Here is a 23,732-nt window from a genome sequence, read left to right as displayed (position 1 = left end):
TTAGAAACACAAATATTATTTTTTCTCATATGTGGAATACATATATATATATATATATGTATGTATGAAAATACCATAAAAAATTCATGAAAAGTTTTGAAAAAGTGGACAGGGGATAAGAAAAAGTAATAGAGGGGTGAATATGATCAAAATATATTGTATGCATACACAGAAATATCAAAATTAACCATCATTGTAAAGCAATAGTCACTAATAAAAATACTGGAGTGGAGAGGGTATAAGATGTAGAATTCAACATCTGCCCAGACCTGATTATCCCCCAGAATATATATTGCTTTTATTAAAATCCAAAGTAAGGCAAGTTTTCTGTCCTCTTGGTCTGTCTGTCTGTCTGTCTGTCTGTCTGTCTCTCTCTCTCTCTGTGTTTCTTTTCAAAGGAGGGTTGAAGGAGAAGCTCTGTTTAGTAACAATATAGCAAATGACATCCTTATTTAAAATGAACCCAATTGAAAGCATTTTCATCAGAATAGCCCAGAATTGGAGTTATGATTAAATCAATTTAAGTGATTATGCTGGTTTTCTTAGTTATTAATGTGCTCAGAATGTGAGTTTGTACAATTTAGCCACCTGAGTGCATTGAGGGAGCAATTTGTAAAGGAGGGATTACAAAGACCATCTAGGCCTTTTAGCCACCCTGGCTGCAGTGATGTGGGCAAAAAGAGACCAAAAATGCTATACAATGTTCTTAGCTGTTTCTATTAATTTTTCTTTTGCTTGTTCCCACTTTGGCTTCAGAAGTTATATATGTCTGGGAAACTGACACTGCAAAGTTCTGGCATGTTCCCTGCCCTGATGCTAAGGGATAAATATAGAGCTCAACCACTACAGAAATTTGGCCAGGATTCCAAGGGGTGTGTATGAGGGGCAGTGACTGATGGGGCCACTCTGATGTGTAGGCTATAAAAATGCTTCTTTATGTCCAGGACCCTCTTTGAAGCAGGAGGCGTTAAAATAGGAGCCTTGCCTGTAAAATCAGAAGGTATAATCCACATTTTGAAGGAGCTCATGGGTTGACACAATAAGGAATATTGTAGGTGGCTTAGAGTGTGTGGAGGGGAAGGGGGTGGAGAGAGCAAAGGGAATCTTCCCTGACATCCTAGATCCTTTTGCATGAGATCAGCCTTATGAAAAAAGCAAGTTATTCTTGGACATCTCCCCTCACCCCAACTCCCACCCACGCCCCACCCCCTGCACACACTGATATCCAACTCTCAATTGAGAAGAATATGACTTAAGATTTCCATTGGGCCCATCATATCTCTGGTGCTGGAGAAGGGCAAGGGGTGGAAAGACTCATGAAGTGTGGAGGGGGGTGAGTTGCTCATCCTCGTGACCCAGAATATCTCCCCCTCCCTGTAATGATGATCTTGCTTTTCCATAAGGGCTTTCCTTTGATTCAGGGAAAGAGCCAACCAATGAGAGAGGGGCATGTTAGATTATTTTGGGGAAGGGCTTGTGCCAACAAAATTCACTTTTACCAGGCGCCAAGTGTCCCCAGCAACCAGTGTCTCCTGTACCAGCAGAAGCTCCAGAACTCTCACCCACTTGCCTGCCTCTGCGGCGTATCTGCCCACTGAACAGCCATGAGAAGGCAACTCCGATCCAGAAGGGCTCCAGTCTTTCCTTACGGTTATGGCTACAGACTTGTGAGTCCCAGGGAGCAGAATATTTTATTGTCCTCTTTTTCATGTGGTGGGTGGGGGTTGTGTAGGCCTTGGATTATGGCCTCCTCTTCTTGAGAAGAGAAGAAACATAAAAGTTTGGAGACTCTCAGGGTTTCAAGGAAAAGCAGTGATTCCCAAAACCCTAGGGCACCCCAGAATGCTGGATGGAAGGAGGCATCCAGTTTTCCTATGGAACAAAGATAAGGGAAAGGAAAGAGATCAGAGAATAAGGGTCTTTGGAAGTTTTTTTCTTGGGAATCTGGAATTTGAACAGACATTTTGGAGTCTGGAAGTAGATGTTTCATTGTAAGAATTTTAGCCAAAAAAAGAAGGGAAAGGGAAGAGGAAATGAAAGGCACTGCCTACCCAGCTGTCTCAGTCCCTTTGGGTGGTAGCTTCTTAGAACCCAGCTGCTCTTTTTCTAAAGCAGAAATGCCAACTGTAGCTAAAATCATAGACTCCTTGATGGAAACTAGGAAGGTGCTCAGATATCATCTTACCAGAACTCCTCATTATCAAAGGAAATATTGGGGCTCAGGGCCTCAGAGTGACTTGCAACTTAGTGGTGGCACCAACTTGAGAATGCATCTCTCCTCATTAATAACCTTGCGTTCTTTCCACTGTATTCAAAATATACAACTCGCTAGGCCCCTATCCACCACTCATTTACCTCCTTGCCTGACTCCTCATCTGGCCTAATACACACACAGACGCACACACATATACACATACACAGACATGAACATGCGTGTGCATACACATACAATCACCTTTGGTATAACAATTTATCTCAAGGACGCATTACAAACTTATTTGACCCAAAAGTTTCTTCACATATATTTTGCTATAAATCACTAATATATAATATAACAATACGTTGGAGGGGAGTATTCTGAAATGTTCCACAGAAATCATTATAATCTGAATGCTAGGAACAAGTAAAGAAGAATCCATTTTTCTTTGGAATTTAGTGAAGACTACCAAAGAGCCAGCAGAAGAAAACACAAATTTGTTTAACCCCATGTCAATAGAGGGCTTCCCTTGGCATTCTTGCAACAATTTGTAAGATCTTGATCTTACAGCTTATAGCTGTGTAGTCAAAGCCTGCGGGGATGGCGTAACTATTCCTTATTTGACTGAGTATATATGCAGTGTCACTGAAAGTGTTGTGTCTAATATGCTATTTGTCACGAAGTTTGGAGTTTAGGTATACTGAAGGATCTGGATTGTATAATACTTGAGATTTAAAAATAAATTAATGAAATTGTATACTTAATATTTTCCTATGAAATTAAGCAGCCATTCAGATGTTTACAAAGTGTTTTTCAATTCAGGGTGAAAATTTATCCTTTGGGCATACTATTTGTTTATATATTTATATATTTACATTGCTCAAAATGGAGCCACCTTCTGCCTTTCAGACTTCCCTTTTAGGGAAACATAATGGCCTTAGCACACACCGACCACTATATCCCAGCATAGTCTCAACACACTATCAAATAAGGCTAATACTAGATTAGGAAATGGACATTCTCATCACCAAACCAGTTTCCTACTGGATTTTAAAAAAAAATAGTCACATGAAAGTACATTTTACAGATAATTTAATTAATAAGAAACTTTTGAAAGAAGGCATCTCTTGAACAATGTGACAATCCCTGGAAGCAGAAAAGAGAGGGGAGAAAATGGTATTTGAGGTTCCTGAAGTAAAACTCAGGTGGTGGGAGTCTGTGGAAGGATATTAGCTGTGAAAAGATTAATTCTCCCTGGGAGGGTAAGGCTTTAATGACAAGTCACTTTTAATAGGATTATCATGAGAGCTCATTTCTACAAATAAGATCAGACTGAGGCTATGGGCCTCGGCTTCCTCCATAGAACAGATGTGCAAGGCAGGAAGAGGCAATAAGGAGAGAAAAAAGTTGCTCAGAAAATACACAGAATATGAATTCTTCCAGTACAAAATAGTACATTTCAAATTCTCTGATACTCTGGTAAAATAGGGGCCATAATAACTTCCTAATCTGGTGCACATGACTACTGAGGTCAGAGTATTTACTCAAGAGTTCCTGTATCCTGATTTTTAAGTCAGGCAGGTATCATTGACATTTCCTTAGTACTGACTGAGTATTTAGCTGTGGGCTTCAACCTGTGGTTGGCCAACAAGAGGTTAGAAAATATAGACTCTCCCACTGGGTGTTCAAAATCTAAATTAAGAGATCTAATTTGTATATAGCTTCACCTATAAGTGAAAGATATCTAAGAACATGTATTGATACATTCAACATTGGCCGACATACAAGGTTTATTTTTCCTAAGCTTATACTATGCACTTATATCAGAGTCAGAAATTCTTGATTTTAAGTACCCACACTCTCTCAGGAACCCAGAATCCAAGACATTATTATGCTTCATATGTCTTCTAAGCTACCTCTAGGCACTTGTGCTCAATGTGATGGAAAAGGAACATAATTGTCCAGAGCGTCAAGAGACATATGTTCTGAGGACTGTCTGTTTTGTCTTGAATTTTCTGCATAGCTTTGGTCTGATCTTGTCTTTTCTCTCAGACTCAGAAAATCAAGTCTTAGAACTCCCTGTAAGTTCTGATATGGCATATGATATAGAGCTGCACATTTGAACAACAATTTAAAAATACCTATACTCAAGAGCTAGATAGTTCTGAGTAGACCAAATGCTGAGATTAGAGCCTTGTCATTCTGTAACACTTACACTGAATCTGAACAATGCAATGTGTTGAGCTCCACGAAAAGCAACATTTTAATCTGGGTGTCCTCTAAGTGGCCTTTGAAGAACCAGGCAGGAAGGGGGCAGTACAGAGCCCCTGACCTCTAGCATTCGACATATCCAACCCCAACAGGTGCACAGGTTCTAACACTCTTCAGACTTGGACAGCAGAGAGAAGGGAGGGTGAACTCATTTTCTGTTGCTGCAGTGAACCTTGGCAGGCTCCCAAAGAATTTGTGCCTGATAGACATTTCAAACATCACTTGGTGAAGTCATTGGGTCTTTTTCCTTCCCTTTCTTTCTTCCTTCCTTCCTTCCTTCCTTCCTTCCTTCCTTCCTTCCTTCCTTCCTTCCTTCCTTCCTTCCTTCCTTCCTTCCTCCTCTCTCTGTCCCTCTTCCCTCTGTCTCTCTCTGTCTCTCTGTCTTTGTCTCTCTCTTTCCTTTATTTTTGCTTCTTATAACCAACCATCATTCATTGACAGCATCAGGTACTGGTCTCAGACTAAAAAAAAGAAAAGAAAAGAAAAAAATCAATCAACCAACCAACTAGTATAGCTGAGTTTTACTATGTGCCCAGAGTTTTGTTTATTTGTTGGTTTGACTAGAAATCAGAGGAGACTAACAAAGTATCAGTTGAGGTCCCAGCTCTCAAGTGGTCCATCTATCTAGCTTAAGGCAGCAAGTGGCAAAAAAACCTCCATTTCATGATTCTGTTGAGATGGCAATCGTAAGTTTTGAAGAGAAGTACAGCAGTTCGCTTCTCCTGTTAATGTCTGTCCCAGTCTATTTTTAGGCACAACTTGGGATGGTAAGGTTGAACAGCTGAAAGTGTTAGTATAAAGATGACTTGGACTAGGAATATGCCATCATAGATATAAGTGTCTAAGACTATTCCATCGTCCACGATGAGCTCAGCTCTACCCTGACAGGTCGAAGTTAAGAGGGAGGTCAAGGCCCTGGGATAGCATATCAATATGAGATGTCCTAGGGGAAGAGCTCAAAAGCCTGATGCTGAAAATAAAACATGCACCTCTGTGCAAAGAATATGGATTCAATACCGGTCATAGAAAGGATTTTTTTCACAAGAACAGAAAGAGAATCTACTCTTGTCACAGTGAGTATGTTTATGGGGAAGTGGAAATTTGAAGTGTCTCCAAATATTGAGTTGTTTCCACTTACTTTTGACTGGTTGGATGTGCCATTGGAAATTTTTTTTTCAGGAAGAATGTGTTTTGTCACTGTTCCAGGATGATCAGGATGAAGTGAATCAGAACTACTTAGCAGATGAAGAGGAGGAAGCAGAAGAAGAGGCTCGGGTGGTGATGGCGCTTGAATTGGAGGAAGAAGAAGATGAGGAGGAGAAAGAAGAGGAGGAAGAGGAAGAAAAGGAGCAAAAAGAGGAAGAAGGGGGTCAGGGTCAGCCAACAGGCAATACCTGGTGGCAGAAAGTGCAGATCTTGAATGAATACTTATGGGATCCAGAGAGAAGGATGTCTCTGTCCCAAACAGGTCAGAGTTGGAGTAAGTCCCATTAACCCCAATGCCTCAGTCTGGTGTCCTTTGCATTTGGGCTGGTATCCAAGGCTCCTTTGCTATATACTGGATGGGTCTGTTTATAAACCTCTCTAAATATTTAACACAAGGACACTGCTGCCTAGGAAAATGCCTGGGTTGTAGACAGTTTCATCAGAACAAATTCTAACTATATTAACAAATTCAGTTGTATAATTAAAATCAACTGGGCTCAGTACAAAATACACTGAGGCAGTGAAAATGAACTGAAAAAAATGATTTTTTAAAAGTCCCAATTCTGTCATTTTCTACCCATATAATGATGCCCTCATCATTTACCCTCACTTAGCCTCAGTTTCCCCACCTGTCTAATGAATATCCCTGCATTGCCTCTCTCACAGGCTTAGCATGGGCCTCCCATAAAGCATTAAAAATGTAAGATAGGACATACCCTGCTGAACACTATTTCTAGCATTTGTGACTGAAACTCTTGCGAAGTGTTTAAGTAAAGTCAGAGAGCATGATAGATACAGGGCAACTAGGTTTAAGGAGATGATTATTGAGTCTAAGCTTCCTTAATGCTCAGTTGATGGGAATGGGGGAGGGAGAAAGTATATGCACATGTGCACTCACACTGCACTGGTCTTGGGGTTTGAACTCAGTGTTTGGCTTCCGTCCATGAGCTTTTTTTACTTGAGGCTAGCACTCTACCACTTTGAGCCACAGCATGACCTCTGGTTTTCTGGTGGTTAATTGAAGATAAGAGTCTCATGGACTTTTCTTGTCTGGGCTGGCTTTAAACTGTACTAAGATCTCAGCCTCCTGAGTAGCTAGAATTACAGGCCTGAGCCACCAGTACCTAAATTGATGGTGAAATTATATGCCTTTACTTCATTTTCTTTGGACCACATCTTTTACCATTTTCACTTCATAAGTTTCTATTCCCTTCCCAGTTTCCTATGTACTTTTTAAATGATTCCTGCTAAGTCTCAGGAGGTTTTACTTGAAGCAAAATTCCCACTTGGCACATTCTACACAGCCCCCCAAAATGAGCAGCTGCTGATTTGTAACTCAGTTAATCCACCGAAGAAAATATTAGAGATACCATGGATGAAGTAAGTTTCCTAGTGCCAAAATCTAGGTTGCTGAATTTGGTGGCCATGACTGAGAATTCTCTCCTTCACAGTTAATGTTGCTAGTTTACCTCAGTTAGGGTCAAACAGCCATACCTACTTCCTGGAATCAGGAATAGCAGGTGTAGGGCTTTAAACAACACCCATCACCCATCACCCTCCTCAGCTCCCAGCCTCACCCTAGCCCATCCCTCAAACCCTTAACTGGAACAAATGTACCATTTAAGGGGCATTCTGACATTCTCAAAGCTCTAGACAAATGCTGGACATTCACTGGAGCTCCAAAGAGGGCACAGCTGTTTGTTGCTTGCCTAAAGAGGACTGGAAAATTATACCTTGTGAAAAGAGAGAGAGATTCTGAGAAGAAAAACCATGCATTAACCCCTAAACTGCTACCCTTTGAAACTTTCCCAGATATACTCATATAAATTGCACTAGTGGATGGCAATCCATAAGCCAATAGAAGGGGACAAGAAAAGAAGTTTTAATACCTGACGAATATATGTCATGAGAGAGGCCGTATGACTATGGTAGGGTGTGGCCAGACTACTTGTTAGCATGTCTACAAGCCCAGAAATTCAGGCTTCTTCTGTTGGACTATCATTAGGAAAAGAGCAAGTGATAGTATGAATGCTTAGGCTATTAAAACAATAGCTTATTGCCCTGTTTCCTCACAGCAAGATGACCATTTGAACATTTAATCACCCTGTTCCAACCTGGACATCAACAAGTCCAACCTATCTACTCAGCCTATTAATATGCACTTGGATTTTAATTTGGTTCCCAGGCAACCCCTTATTCTTAGGAACTATATGTTATTTTATTAGCTATTGACAAGACCTATATAAGGTAGTCATTTTTATTATCCCCATTTTGCAGATGCAGAAACTGAGGCTTAAAGAGCATAATAAACTTATCTAAAGTCACAAAGTAACTAAGTGACAGTACTAGGTTTCAAATACCAGAGTTCTTTCTCTTGCTATAAAACTTCATCTCAGTAACTGGATGAGCTGTTTTGATATAAAGAGTGAAGAGTTGGTAGCCATGAGTACTTAGTGGTCTACCAAGACTGGGTGTGGGGGTGTTCAGGGAGAACCCTAGATGAACTACACAAGGAATCCTAGTAAAATTTGAACATCTGGAGCAGGAAGGATTGAAAGGATTAATGAGTCCAGATAGTGACCTTTCTTGGTTTTGCTGAGGGGGGCTGGGAAGGTGAAAGTAGTTAAGCTAACCCAAACTCCAGGGCATCACTTCCTAGGTGAGCCTTAGTGACATTCTCCAATGTAGAGCTTCCTGGCCATCCATCCTAAAGGAAAAAAAATATTGCCAAGGGAAAATATCTGTGTTCCATTGCTTTCCCTCCATGTATGAAACTGAGTCTTTAGGTTCACTGGGATGTCTCTAACAGTTAATCTGTTTCCAGGATGGGGGTGGTATTATAGAAATGGAGGAGGCCCAGGGAAATATCCCATTAGGATAGTCATTGGGCAATAGCTAAAAATCACAGATTCTTCTGTAGAGACTCCAACTGAGTCAACATGTTTATGTTCCAGTTCAACTTTGGTTCATCTTATAAAGGTTCAGTTCCATTTCCAATTGGATAGTAAGAGTTCTCTGTCTCTGTCTCTCTCTCTCTCTGTCTTTCTCTCTCTGTCTTTGTCTCTGTTTCTCTCTCAATTTAACTTGCTTCATAGTCCAATTTAAGAATTTATACTTGAATTCAGTTTGGGGTACAGCAAAGTTATGTGGCTTGTTCCAGTTTCTAGCATGATTCAGTTCAAATGTGTACTTCCAACACCATGTCACTGCTATGAGCAAAGCCAAATATTGTTGCCTGAGAGGTCCCCAAGGGGAACTTGGAAAGAACTTTTAGGCAACAATGTCATGCTCATTCACCTTACTCTCTGCTGTCTAGTCTCAAGGCAAGCCTAGTCCTAATACATCCCATAGAAGAGCATTTCAAACTATGGTTCTGATCCTATAATAATAATAATAATAATGTTAATAAAAACAATAATGACCAGTATCATTTACAGATTACTTAATGTCTGCCTGGCTCTATGCTATGGTGTTCATATGCATTATTTAATGTAATAAATAAATACTATCATTGTCCTCCTTTCCTTGATGAGAACATTGAGGCCAGAGTGGGGCATAGTATGTCCAAGATTCAACAGCTAGGAAGTGGTATTGTAAGTGTTAAGCTTATTCTCATTTATCTGCAAGGAATCCAGGATGCAGAGAGATTCTTTAAATTGCCCAAGGTCACAGACAGCAAGTGTCAGTGATTAAGTACCATTTCCTCTTCTCTTCTTTGAGCCTGCACCAGTGTTCTCTTTGAAAAGCTGAGCCACTTAAACCTTACTAAAGATGAATACGATTTGAAATGAGTAGAGTAAAACCTCACTATGCTTTGATTGGAGGCAAGTACAGTGGAAATTAATCAAAAGCTTGAATTACAGACGATATGAAAAGAAATGCTGTTTTCATCACTTGTAAATACATATAATCATTGGAACCAAGCTGCTATAACACTTTAGGGCACCTGCCTTAATAAATGGTGAAGAATGATTTGTACTTAGAACATCAACTGTTGCCCAGAAGACTTATCAAGCAATGTGTTCTATGTAACGCTCTAATCTGGACTCCCCTGCAATCTTGCTCCTGGTTATCATGTAGTTAAGTAAGCCTTCTATTGGAGACGCTATAAAGGTAAACTGAAATCAGACCATAACATGATCCTCACCAGATTGGTGACATTTCAATAATCAAAGATATGCTGAATTTGTGGAAAGTTTTAAAAAGCTAGCAGGATGTTGGTGGTTTATATCTGCAATCCTAGCCATTCTCGAGGCTGAGATCAGAGAATCATGGTTCCAAGCCAGTCAGGGAAAAAAAGTCTGTGAGACTCTACTCTCCAATTAATGACCCCAAAAAAAGCCTGAAGTGGAAGTACAATTCAAGTGACAGAGCACTAGCTTTGAGCAAAAAAGCTCAGAGACAGCACTCTGGACCAAAATTCAAACCCCAGGACAGGCACACATGCACACCCATCCACCCAAACAAATCCATCTCATATCTGACTTGGTTCTAGGTCATGAGTTCAGTGGAGAGCCAAAATTTGTTGGCAAGCACTGACCACTGTCATCTTTGGTTGCTCTGCAGGAATGATTTTAGTCATTTACTTCTTCTTCTATGCCTCCCTGGCTGCTGTGATCACTGTCTGCATGTACATGCTCTTTCTGACCATCAGTCCTTACATGCCGACCTTCACTGAGAGGATGAAGCCTGGTGAGTGTGTCCAAATGCCCTGTGTTGTCAGAACTCTCTGGACAGAAATCTGCTTGCACAGCATGTTCAGCTTCAATTAAATTTGGTTCTTCCCGGTAATGACTTGAGAAATTCAATTATTAAGAGTAAAAGTAAAATGGTACTTGGCAAATTATGGTCCTTTTCATTTTGATTGCCTGGGGGGAAATGGTTTCATGGGAATCAATACAAAAAAATGATCCAAGAATGGGTTAATATATCCAAGACTTGTTTTCATTGCCAGGAGTTATGATCAGACCCTTCGCTCATAGCCTTAATTTCAACTTCAACGTTTCTGAACCTGACACTTGGCAGCATTATGTGATTAGCCTAAATGGCTTTCTCCAGGGTAAGTAAGTTCCTCTGAATGGTGGAAAGCTCTTTTGAAAGGTGATGGGTGGCAGATCAAAATTTTAAAATTCACCTGGCCCAGAAATTTCAGTCTCAGCAATGCCAGCCCACTGTGGTCTTTTCTTGCTTTGAATCCTCCTCAGCATCCCTCATGTAATAAAAAAAAAAGTACTCTAGTGTGTGATTGTATGAGATGCATTGAAAGCATACCAGTTGACTCTATACAAGAAGCACGTTGAGGCACAAAGGTTGTTTTCTGTTCACAAACACCTTACAGCACCAAGTTAAATCCTGAGAACATCTGAGTGGCCACCATTACAAGTGATCACTTGTAAAATAATAATAATAATTCTGGAGGGATATAATGGTGAGAAAAAGAGAATGTTCTCCAAAACTGAAAAGTTTCTGCCTCTTGTATTTTATCAAGGTAAGATCATTTATTTTTTTTTTTTTGGATAGGCTATCTTTAAGAGAGAAGCAAGCATCTTCATTTAATAGCCTTCTAGAAAGGAGTCAGAGGAATCATCTCTGCATAGCTTAACTTCAACAGTTTTTCTCAAGTATTTTAGATGGCTGTCCCCTTTAGTGTTACCAGACATTTTCAGGGACTAAGACTTTGTGGGAAGCCTTTCCATGTGGCAAAAGCTGAGGCATTGGGTGCAGGCACTGGTGGCTCACACTTATACTCCTAGCTACTCAGGAAGTTGAGACCTGAGGATTATGGTTTTGAAGCTAGCCCAGGCTAGAAAGACCATGAGACTCCTATCTCCAATTAACCACTAAAGTGGACCTGTGGCTCAAGTGGTGGAGCATTAGCCTTGAGGGAAAAAAAAACCAAGAACAGTGTCCAGGCCAAGTCCAAGTCCCAGAACTGGCACAAAAATAAAATAAGATAAAAAGCTGAGGCATTAGCAGCTTGGTTAAAGTTAAACCCAGAGTATACAGATTCTGTATCTTCCAGCTGTCAGAGATTCCCCTTCCTTGCTTTGGTGGCATATGCCAGTCACATCAGCACTTGGGAGGCAGAGGTGGGAGGATTAGTTGAGTGGAAGAGTTGGAGACCAGTGTTGGAAATATAGTTAGACCTTGTATCAAAATGAAGAGGCCCCGAACGTACACTGAATTAAGAAGAGAGTGATTGCTTATCATGTGGTAGGAAGTGTTACTCAATTAACTTTAAATGCTTTCTCATTTAACTTTAACCAGGCCTAACAGAGCCCATTCTCCTCAAAAATAAGGAAACTGAGTCACAAAGGAGACACAATTTGGTCTAAATCTCCTAGCAGTGGAACCAGTGTTTGAGCTCACATGTTTTGACACTCATGCATTTATCCAAGGAGCTGTAACACCAACACATCACTTGGGAGTTAGAAAGGTAGAATGCCAGGTCCTACCTCAGAGCTATTGAATCAGAATCTGCATTTTAGCAAAATCTGCAGTTGTTAAGTTTGAACTTTAGAGTTTGAGAAGTTCTCTTTCATCTCTGGGCAGTAGCCATCTAACCAGGAGTTTAAAACTCATTTTTAAATCAGCAATGTTCAGTGTTATTTTGAGGAAAATTGAGCTTCAGATTCCTCACCTACAGTATGAGAGAGCAAAGTTCTTCCTGATCCATGTAGTTCCATTTTTGGCCACAGAAATATTTTAGTTTTTAGAAATATTTAGTTTTTAGTTCTTAAAAGTAGATAATAGGTTCGGCTAAATAGGAACACATAACTGAAATAGACATCCTAGAATATCAATTTCATTCCCATGAGGACTGCAATTTTGCAGTAAAGGTCATGCTCATGTCACATTATTTTTAATGGACCTACCTCAAGGGAAACAATAAGCATGTGATTGCAGCTTCTGTTTCGAAAGTTATAAAGAGAGCTGGTGCTTATTCTTTTAAAAAGATTAAAACAAAGGCTTGAATATAGCTTTGTCAAAGGAAAAATAGAGACCTAGCTATAACTGGTATTGAACTTAAAATCCAAGTTGCCTCTTAAGAATAGTAAACCCAAGTCACAATCATCCAGATGTGGCTCTAGCATTACAATTTGCATTTTACCTCTGTTGAGTCATAGGCTCACAATCTTCCCTGAAAAACTCAACTACATTAACCATGAATACCTGTCTGGATCTATCATGAATAACTGGACTCCATCCCATGTTTTATTATTTCCAAATTGCTTGAAAAAATATTACTATATAATATATTATACTATATCATATATTAATATATTAAAATCCATCATATCTGAATAATATATTAAGATAATGTTAATATTAATTACATATTAGTGTATATTGTAACATATAATACATATAACGCATTATTATTACATTATTTTCAAGCAGTTTGGAAATAATAATTTCCAAAACTCAGTTTGATGGATCTCACAGCTCAAATATTGAAAATATAAATAGCCCCTTTCAGCTCTGATATAGGTTCTTTGGATATCTATTACAGGCCATCCAAAATAAAATGACACTAACCCTAAGTATCTTTGGACTCAATACACAAGATCTCACCTTCTCAATGGAGACCCTGTGATTATCACTGGATTCTATATTTTCACTGAAGGTCTTACTTGCCGTACTCATATTCTGTAAAGGATGAGGATCTGTCTTATTTCCTCCTCTACTTTCTCCCCCCTCTCCAGCCCCGCCACTTTGTTCTCTTCTTTCTCCTCATGCCCTTTTTCTTCTTTTATGTTCCTTCAGTTCCACAATGCTTCTCACTTTCTTACATCAGCTGCCTCTCATTGACCTCCAAAGTACACATTTCTAAACTAAAAAAAAAATTGTCAGTTGTGGGGCTTGAACTCTGGGCTTAGGTGTTGTCCTTGCACTCTTCAGCTCAAGGCGAGCACTCTACCACTTGAGCCACAGCACCACTTCTGGTTTTCTAGTGGTTTATTGGAGATAAGAGTCTCACTAACTTTCCTGCCCAGGCTGGCTTTGAATCAGGATCCTCAGATCTCAGCCTCCTGAGTAGCTAGGATTACAGGTGTGAGCCACTGGCACCCGGCCTAAATTTAAAGAGATTTAACTTAGGAACTTAGATTCCTTATATATGCCATACCTTAAGATGATTCAATCTTCTTCCAAAATCTACCAGCCACATGCTCATTCTTCATCAAGAAGAAGAAAAGATAGCTCCTCTAAATTTATAGCTCAACATATTTGGAAAGATGTAATGGAAAAAATAGAAAAAAATTATAAGGTGATCAAACTAACACATGGCTCAGAAATAGATGTCCATAAGTTCTAAGGGAATGAGGAATAGAGTATAGGTAATCAGGTGGGCTGAGGTGACTAGCCTGGAGGCTTCCTAGAAGGCAATTGTCAATGAAACCCTTGAGCATCTGAGGCAGATGCTCTTGTTTCAGAGTGGTAAATGCATGCTGGAGCAAAGGAAATTAGAGAATAAGAACTACTGAAAATATGCTCTTCCCCTGTAGCACCTCCTAACATAACCTTTGTCACCTACACATGCTTTAGGCTATAATGACAGTCTTCAAGAGGAAATGAATGTAGATTGCCCACCAGGACAGTACTTCATCCAAGATGGAGATGAAGATGAGGACAAGAAGGCCTGTCAGTTTAAGCGTTCCTTCCTGAAGAACTGCTCTGGTCTGGAGGACCCCACTTTTGGATACTCTACTGGACAGCCTTGCATTCTTCTAAAGATGAACCGGGTATATTCGCTTTTATTATCCAATGATGATAAGTGGATGGGCTGGGTTAGGAGCACTGCGAACTCTTCATTTCTTTTGGGCTCTGGTCTTCACATACTACAAGTTTAGCTATTTTAACCAACAGCATCAGAAATGCAAATAATGAGGCAAAGCTCTCAATTCCTTTTTCTCCTTCAATGCTTCCTATTGCCATTCTTCTTCCCCATTCCCAAACCTGCCCCTGATGACTCTGACTAAAAATGGGATCCTGGCTGGGCATGTCTGCAACTCCAGCACCAAGGAGGAATCTTGCGCTATTTGGAACAGAGGATTGACATGGGGGAATGTGATGAGGGACAGTTCTATCATTGTCTCCTGTCATGCCTTACTCATGCTTTATCAGACACACTCCTCTTGAAACAAGAAACTCTTTACATCATTAAGGTTATCTTCATGAAATTTCCCCAATGTGTCAGTATCAGACAGAAATATAGCATGTAGTAAATTGGACTGCAGGACTTGGAAGCTGTTTTGCATTTTCTGATGTTTGTAACCATTTCTGAGAGGGAAAAATATATGAAGTTAATACCTGAACAGGGATGACTCAAGGAGGGAAGGTTAGAAAAACCTGTTTTTTACTGTCAAATTTGTGAAGAAAAAGAAAGAAAAAAACACACTGGTTTTCTTTTGCTAGATTGTAGGCTTTCGTCCTGAGTTTGGAGATCCAGTGAAGGTTTCCTGCAAAGTTCAGGTAAATTTCTTTTGAATAAGCACTGTTGGTATTTCTGTTTCATGTGGGAAGATTCTTTCCAAAAACTTACACATGAAAGAAATCATCCCTTTTGAAACTATACTGACTTGTAATGTCTTCAGACCTTCCTCTTTCCAGAAAGCATCCAACCCATGCATGTTTTTGTGTGTGTAGTAGAGGTGGGATGGGGTCAGTGTGTCACAATTTATACCTATGAAAGCCAAACACTGAACTTCAGCTAGGGGGCCACAGCAGGGAACAGAGATGTGCCAAATCTTTAATTGGGATTCTGTTTACGCTTTTGCTTTTAGCTCTAATTACTTGTTTCTTTCAACTAAACAAACAGTTTTCATTAGAGTCATTAGTCCCTTATTTTCAAACTGAATTTCACATTTTGTACCAATGACCAGTGGCATTGGGTGTTGCAATAACAAATGACTACAAGGGAAGTATAAGCAGAACTGCATTAATATGCTAATTAACTGTCCTTGGAGGGGCCACTAACTCCTATCTCATCTGCACCAATTAGCAACTTGTAGCAACAAGCCCTAGATCTTGCATTTGTTTCTTAAACAAGCAGTAGTTTCTTCTTGTTCAATAACATCAACTGAACCCCCTAGCCCTGGACAGTTATCTTACCAATGTAAGAGGCCAGATAATTCCATTGCCAGAGCTAGAAATAAAGCTCAAAACTCTCATTCTCTTGTTGACAGATCATAAAGCAGTATAAAGCAACAATTATTCAAGCAATTGCCCATGTTTAGAAAGTATTTGTTGATCTTATGAGATACTAGTTACTTTGCTAGATATTAGATAAATATGACTGTCTCTGAAATCAGGGCAAAGAAGTACTGCAGGTACAATGAAAGGTACAACAGGATCACTGAAGAGAGGTAGATCAGTTCCATATGAGGGGTGATGATGCTGAAGATGAGCTTTGAAATATCAATCAATATTTGCCAGGTGTACAAAGTACATGTGTAAACAGTCAAACAGGTGAGGTGTGACAAACCAAAAGAATTGATTTCGCAGGCCATTTGTAAAAGATAACTTTCATTAGTTATTTTTTTTAGAACAGACAAATATAAATCACAAACGTCAACTTGATCTTTTTCTTTTTTTTATGATATTGAGATTTAAACTCAAGGTCTTATACTTCCAAAATGGGCACCCTGATCACTGAGCCACATCACCAGACATGATTTCTGCTGTTTATTTTTGGAATAGAATATTGCATCCTTCCCTGGGCTTGCGTCTGGGCTGCTCCACCTATATAACGCTAGGACAATAGGCATTGCCCATCACATCCAGCTCTTCTTTGAGAAGGGGTCTCTTGGACTTTTTTTTAAAAAAATCTCAGACTGGGATTACAGATATGTGTCACTGATGCCCCACTCTCAACCCAATCTTAAAAAATAGCATATATTTTTTCTTTTTCAGTGTTAGGATGTGACTGAGGGCCTCCCATATTAGGCAAATACTCTACCACTGAGTTTCTTCCCACCTTTGTCAGTTAGAGAGGTCCTGCTAATGTAAGCTATTCATTTTTCAACATACATTGAGCCTTGGGGAAGTGAATATAAGAATCTCTGTATATTCTGTAATAATCAGTACTAGTCAAACCCACACCCACTTGTGGAAATCAAACAGATAATAGCTAGTATAAATTATTGGAAGCTTAGTTTATAACCAAAACAACTATAGTAACAAAAGTAATCACATGACCCCAGGGAGTAACTGGCTAGCAATAATACACCATTTGTCCACATTAGCCCCTTGACCTCTGTTATTCAGAGCATATCTAGTATACCAGCAGAATAAGCAGCCCCTTACCTGTCATGATGAGATGAGAGTAACCCTGTTGAACCAATCATCTCCATTACCTGTGTCTCTTGTGATTCCTCTCCTGACACTATCTACTGTAATTGAGAACTATAATGTTGCCAGAGACATAGGCTGTGTGTCTATGCATCAGGGCCCTGTGTATTGAATCCAAATTCTAATAGAACTGAGCCTGCAGTATCCATGTTGTAAAGCAGGATTTAATAAATATGTTCTAATTCATGCATGCCTCAGGTCCAATAAGTCCAGGTGCCAGGCCCACTGTAATTCTTTGGAGAAAGGCTAGAGTATATGAAAAGCCCTTTACAACCTTTCTGCTTGGGTTCACTGGCAGCAAGAAGAGAGCAATACTGAGCACCTTTGACCTTCTCAGCTGAGGCCTTCCATTCAATGTTCTTTGAACTGCAAAACTAAGGCAAAGCCATTCTTTGATTGTTTTTCTTTGGGCACAAGTTAAGGTTTATTTCCGCTCCATTCTGTTTTTTTGGTCTTCCTGGGACAGTTGTTGTGGGCCACAGTGTGATTTCATCTGAGGTCCAAGTTATTTTTGCTCAAAATTCAACTCACTCTGTGACTCAACATACCACATACACCTTTTGCTTACAGAGAGGTGATGAAAACGACATTCGATCCATCAATTACTACCCAGAGTCGGCTTCTTTTGACCTCCGTTACTATCCTTACTATGGTAAACTGACTCATGTAAGTTTTATCCCTTCCTTTTTTCCTGTCACTTTAGGACCTGGGATGCCTGGGATTTATGGAAATTAGGGAGCAGCAGATAATAAAGGATAGATTAAAGGGCTCCCTCTACAAATTTCTATCACAACTAGATACCTTTCCATATCATAAAGAACTTCATATACCTAGGCACCCATGGCTTATGCCTGTAATTCTAGCTATTCAGGAAGCTGAGATCTGAAGATCACAGTTCAAAGCCACCTCAAGCAGTAAAGACTAGGAGACCCTTATCTCCAATTAACCATCAAGTAGATTGAAGTGGAGCTGTGGGTAAAGTGATAGAGTGCTAGCCTTGAGCACTAGTGCTCAGGAACAAGGCCCAGGCCTTGAGTTCAAGCCCCAAGACTGGTACATACACAGTTTGCTCTAACCTCTATAGTTTTCAGGTGGGAAAATGATGGCTCAGTAAGAGGAAGTGACCTTTCCAAGCTCATGTATCTAATTAGTGGCAAAGCTAGGAGCAGACAAATCAGTACTATTGTGCTTAATCATGCTCAAATAATCACACTTCCTTGTTTCTCCTATTTGAAGCCTTTGAGTCAAGAAGACTAATCTCCACTATAGAGACTTTACAGATACTAGTTCTGGTTTGATTCATGTCTGATATCCAGAAAATTAATCACTTTGAGTCAGAATTGGTTTTCCCCAGAGGACAATCAGACATCTGACAGTGACTTATTAGAGAAATGGTTAATTTCTCCACAGTTTCCCAAGGCAGGAAGAACTTATCAGCTGCCATGGTCATTTGTGACTTGGCAGGATAAGATTTACTCGGTTTCCTTTGTGGAGGTAATGGTATTTTGCTCATTTATAATTCATTATTCTTTCACCTACAGGTTAACTACACCTCGCCCCTGGTTGCAATGCACTTTACTGATGTAGTGAAGAACCAAGTGGTGCCTGTGCAGTGCCAGCTGAAGGGCAAAGGCATCATAAATGATGTCATCAATGATCGTTTTGTGGGTAGAGTAATCTTTACCCTGAACATAGAAACTTAACCACTTCAGAAGTCCACTCCCACCAGTTCTGTTTCTTGTTTTGTTTCTTATCCCTAGTAGCATCTGCATTCTTTTACTTCAATTAGGACACAGTCAGATGGATGTCTAAGGTAGCAGATTATCTTTCCTTGCCTTTGACATGTGTGTGAAGTGATATTGGGACCTGTTTGATTTTCTTTTAAGGTAGTCTTTCTTGATGAAAAATAGATTATATCAATTTCCTTTCCCTTCAGTTGAAACTAAGACCCATTCTTGCTGCTAAAAGTATCACTGCAGTATACACATAATACCGGATAAAGTCCTTGATAGCCATGGTTGGGAGATAGATAGTCTATGATGCTTATAAATTCATCATGTTTTCTGAATTTTTTTTGGTTTTGACAATGAGATTGCTTCCAACCAGAATGATAATCTCAACTTCTCTTTTTCCTTTTAAAAATTACCTGGCAAGGTCCTTCTTTAGTGATACCCATTCAGACTAATTCAGACTACATCTAAGACAACTTTACTTACAAAACTTTATATTCAGGGGACGTGAGAAACTGGCTGCTTCCCATAGAAAACTAAATATGTTTCAAACCGTAAGTTTTCAACTGAGACAGAAGCAGTGCTAAGTGGCTATTGTTTTGGGATAGAGATGAAGAACTTCCATGTAAGTTTTTTTTTTTGTTCTACAATTGAGGCATAGGCACATCCCGTTAGCTTTTTTGCCCAAGACTGTTACTCTACCACTTGAGCCACAGCTCCACTTCCAGCTTTTTGCTGGTTAATTGGAGATAAGAGCCTCATGGACTTTTCTGCCTGGCTTGGCTTTGAAATGTAATCCTCAGATCTCAACCTCCTGAGTAGCTAGAATTGTAGGCATGAGCCATCAGTGCCCTGTTTATGCAAGTTCTGACAGAGGTGTGTCCCAGCGCAAATGTGGGAAATAATTACATGTGGATGGGATTGGTGGTGGTTCCTTGCTCCATGGTATTATGCTTCCAACTAAAAAATACTCCTGCAAACAAGTTTGCCTCAGCTTCAGGCAGAGGAGAAAATATGAATGAGTTCCATTGGCCAATTCTTGAGCTATTTGCTTGACAATATGATTTTTGACAGTATAATTTTTTTGAGACTCTCACAGATGGCTATGTTGACCCCCAGCTGCAGCCTTGACAATTGAAATTAGGGTTTGTCATCTAATACATGGCAAGACAGAAAACTCCTGCCAGGCCACCCTGATGCCAAGGCTCATCGGCCAGTTTTGTTTTTACTTAAAAAACAAGTGACATGAGGCAGATGTTTATTCAGGTTGTGGATCAGCCAAGTTGCTTTATCTTATCTCTGGCCATGTGACCGTTGAATTACTTCTTAGCACCTCCACCAGGGGGAAGTCTGGGACAAAGAGAAAAGGCACACATCCGTGAAAAGCGTGTCAGGGTTCAAAGCAAGCTTAAATGCCACATAGATGTTCACAGAGTCCTCTACAGTGTTTACTTTCTCCCCCGACAGGGTCCTGGCAGTCTGGTGAAGAAACAAGTGAAAAAATAACTATGGTATAGTGTGATGAGAGTTATAAACCCAGTATGTGGAAAAGATAAGAGAAACAAGAAAGAAAATAGCTATCTCCAATTGAGAATGAAGCCACAATCATGAAACAATCATCTTGTGTTTCGTTATTGGGGATCAGTACATGGAACAAGTATAAAGAACTCAGAAGAATGTCAGGGAGTGATAGGACACTGTGCTAGACAGGTATTCCAGGGACTGAGTTTTATTCAGTAGGTGAAGGGAAGTCTTTGAAGCATTTTAATCAGGGAAGCTCTGCAATTACATTTTCATTTTAGAAAGAGCACTTTGGCAATCATAATGTGAAGGGTGGGTTGGAGACAGAAAAGACTATGGAATGACAAAAAACCACAAGGTTTTTAGCTTGGCTAAAACCAGGGAGATGGTGGATTGTTGATGAAGATGATATAAAAAAAAGTAAGTTTGGAAAGGAAGTTGTTGAGATTAGTTTGGACAATTTCAGGGCTTGTGGTTTTTCTGGTCAGACACTGATGTGCAGAATGTAAACATGTAGAGTTGGACAGAAGAAAAGCTGAGAACAAAAGCAACATTTGGTTAAATGGACTCACTTAAGACATTCTAACATAGTTAATGTTAGGCATTTGATCCAGTTATGTAAATTCACTATACCAATCTAGTCCCTAACATTCTATTTTTCTTTTGACTTTGTGGCAAAATCGACTGCTACTGCTCTTTGGAATCTTCCCAGATACCTTCTAAGTTTTTATCAACAGAGTAAGGGAAGGGTGATCACTTTTAACAAGTGGTAGAAGATATATAGGACAGCGGCTCTATGGAAAACATAAGAAGCAAAGAAACTATTTCTTCTCAACCCATTTCCTTAATGAGTTCAATTTTCAAAACTGTTAAAAAGAAAAAAAGTATAAAATGGAAACAACAATTTAAAATCATTTTTAAATGGCCTAAAACAATACAACTCTTAAGATTTAATAGAAAAAGACAATAGAACACTAGCTCTGGAAAAGATATTAGAGAACAGTTAGAGGAAACAACCTGCATTGCATCTGACTCCAGGTCCAGGGCTCTTTCTACTCTGAGCTGCTGTTTACCAGGAAGTACCATCGTTTTAAAAATCAATGGATGATACCCCAAACACTTTGAAACATATGTCAAATGTGAGTTAAAACAGTTGACATTTCACAGGAATTCAACTATTGGTGCTATATTTTGTATATAATACATGATCCTGTTAAATACATTTACTGTTAAGCAAGGAATTATGACTCTTTCATCAGGTAGTATTTCATATTCAACGGAATTGATCATATCCATAGTTTCCAGAAAGTATTGAAGAATACTAACAAAGTTTGGGTTGTTTCTAGGACATGAAAAAGTAACTTCATTATACAGAACTGGATATTATATAGAACTGGATTCACAAATCTCTTCATACTAGATTCTGATTTAGCTGTTCAATAAACTTGTAGTTGATTAATTTTGAAAGTCTTCTATACTGTGCTGTACTAGGATTTGATTTGTATACCATCTGCTGCAATTTACTTGGTTTTACTTGATTGTAAATGAGAAATATTACTTCCAAATGCTTTCATGGTTTTGTTCATGCTAGACTTTGGTTATGATTTCTCATCTTCTATACCTCTAAAATCATTATCTTAAAGTTATCTTTTTTGCACCCATTTACTGGGGGAGGTATTCATGTAGAAAATATATGTTGTCTTAGAAGCTTATTGAACATTATAAATTAAAATAAGTTTAAATTTATGGTTTCCTCTCTTTGGATCATCTCACTTATTTTTCCACAGGAATACTGGGAAGACGTGGGTAAAAAACTTATCAATTGATAACTAATTGGTTGAAGAGCTTCATTTTCTTCTCACCCCAACTTATTTTTTACTCTTGAAGGTTTCATCCACAAGAGGGTAAAACTAAAAGTTGTTTCATGTCTGGGGATTTTCTTTTTGAGTCACCATGTTCCAGTTTCTCGGAAGAGTGCTCCATCAGAGCAGTTTTGCTTTCTTCATCAAGGTTGAGTCCTAGTATAAATTGTTCTGTTTGTTTGTGCAGGAAATGGACACTTAGAGAGAAACTTTGAGGTAGGGAATGGAGCAAAGATCTAAAGAAAAACTCTAAATATGCTTGATGAAAGCCTGCCTAAGTGACTTCAGGGCATATCTGACCACAATCTATCTCTCAGGGTAAATCTCTTGTGGCAACTGCAATTAAAGACAAACATTTCCAGTCCTTTCTTCAACTGAGATGCTAGGCTGCAGCAAAAACCATTCTTCCCTTGGAAGCTGCTCTGGCCTAGGATCTACTAGGAGGGTATAGTTTGATTTGGGAGTCTCATAATCCCAATATTTCCCCCTATTACTCACTTTCTTCTGTACTGAATTTCCCTTAAATATGTATATGTAATACAGTAATTTAATCAAATCACACAGAAGTACAATGTACACTGTTTTTATCTATGCAGAAAACAGAAGTTTCAGTATTTGTGTGTGTGTGTGTGCATGCACATGTGTGTTTGTGTTTGGAGCAGTGGATTGGGATATAATAAACAAATAAATGGTAAGGAAAAGGTGTTGAAAGACTCCTTTGCATAGTTTTTTAAGTTGTAGGCTCAAAGGGAAAAAGAAAGATAAAAAAATATTCAAGGATATAATAGGCTACCTGTCTTGCCGCTTTCTCTCAAGAATGTACTTCATTACAAGCTTCTGGATAATGACAGCATTAGTCAAGGATACAAAAAAAAAAAAAAAAGAAAGAAATAAGCACTAGATAATAATTGGAAGAGTGTTTTTTTTTACAAAGTGATTACTTATAAGAGAATGTGTATAGGGAACCACAAATCTCACAGTTAATACCCAGAGAATGTGTGTAGGGAACCACAAATCTCACAGTCAATACCCATAGTCAATATTGAATTCTTGCTATTACTAAACTCTAAGGTTCTAGGGTCAAAAAGTAGTTGACAGGACCCAGGAATGAGTTATGTATAGTTGTTGCCTTGAGAGAAGTGGTGTTCTTCTGGAACTGTTTACTTCATCAGGTGATCTTGTAGGGAGAGAAAGAAGGGGAACATAAGTTTTCCTCCTAGTAATTCTCCTCAGTCAAACCAAGACCAAAAGTCAGAGGACAAAGAACCCTGTTGATGTGGTTCATAAAGCTCAGAATGAACATGATATGCAGAAGGGTGCACCAGGAGGTACCTCGTTTGGCAATCAAGTAGAGGATCTGTGAGCAGACTCCTTGGAGATTTTATAATCATTCTCTGAGCTTACTTGAGTCATGGGGTCAATTTCACCTTTGAACATATTCTGCTCTGTACCTATGGGATCAAAAGCATTAAGTTTTACCATTAGAAATTTTTTCTCTACTCATTAGCATTTCAGCATTTTGTCTTCTTTAAGATGTTCTCCCTTAAAACCTTACTGCATTGTTGGTGGGAGTGTAAACTTGTTCAACCACTT

General features: G+C 39.2%; 1 protein-coding gene across 2 annotated transcripts; it reads left to right on the top strand.

The window, feature by feature from the left end:
• The first annotated feature begins 1,555 nt into the window (after positions 1-1,555).
• Atp1b4 (ATPase Na+/K+ transporting family member beta 4) lies at positions 1,556-20,772 on the top strand. 2 transcript variants are annotated; one of them, XM_070038951.1, is made up of 8 exons: positions 1,556-1,667; positions 5,675-5,936; positions 10,241-10,366; positions 10,629-10,733; positions 14,222-14,418; positions 15,092-15,148; positions 17,597-17,692; positions 18,568-20,772. In XM_070038951.1, the coding sequence occupies exons 1-8, from the start codon at positions 1,605-1,607 to the stop codon at positions 18,727-18,729; spliced, it is 1,068 nt and encodes a 355-aa protein (XP_069895052.1). In that variant the 5' UTR covers positions 1,556-1,604; the 3' UTR covers positions 18,730-20,772. The 2 variants fall into 2 exon arrangements, with proteins under 2 accessions (XP_069895052.1, XP_069895051.1); XM_070038950.1 differs by having other exon boundaries at positions 5,675-5,948.
• The last annotated feature ends 2,960 nt before the right edge of the window (positions 20,773-23,732 follow it).

The sequence above is a fragment of the Dipodomys merriami genome, unplaced genomic scaffold (genome assembly GCF_024711535.1).
Source record: "Dipodomys merriami isolate MVZ:Mamm:240054 unplaced genomic scaffold, mDipMer1.0.p SCAF_3, whole genome shotgun sequence".
Taxonomy (NCBI): domain Eukaryota; kingdom Metazoa; phylum Chordata; class Mammalia; order Rodentia; family Heteromyidae; genus Dipodomys; species Dipodomys merriami.
Note: the sequence above shows the minus strand (reverse complement) of the source record. Positions and strands in the feature narration are given on the sequence as shown.

Bases quoted from the DNA above. Each gene is read 5' to 3' on its own strand.
- Atp1b4 (XM_070038950.1), top strand. From the start codon at position 1,605: ATGAGAAGGCAACTCCGATCCAGAAGGGCTCCAGTCTTTCCTTACGGT. The intron at 1,668-5,674 runs GTGAGTCCCAGG...TCACTGTTCCAG, and splicing joins ACGGTTATGGCTACAGACTT to GATGATCAGGATGAAGTGAA. The intron at 14,419-15,091 runs GTATATTCGCTT...TTCTTTTGCTAG, and splicing joins TTCTTCTAAAGATGAACCGG to ATTGTAGGCTTTCGTCCTGA.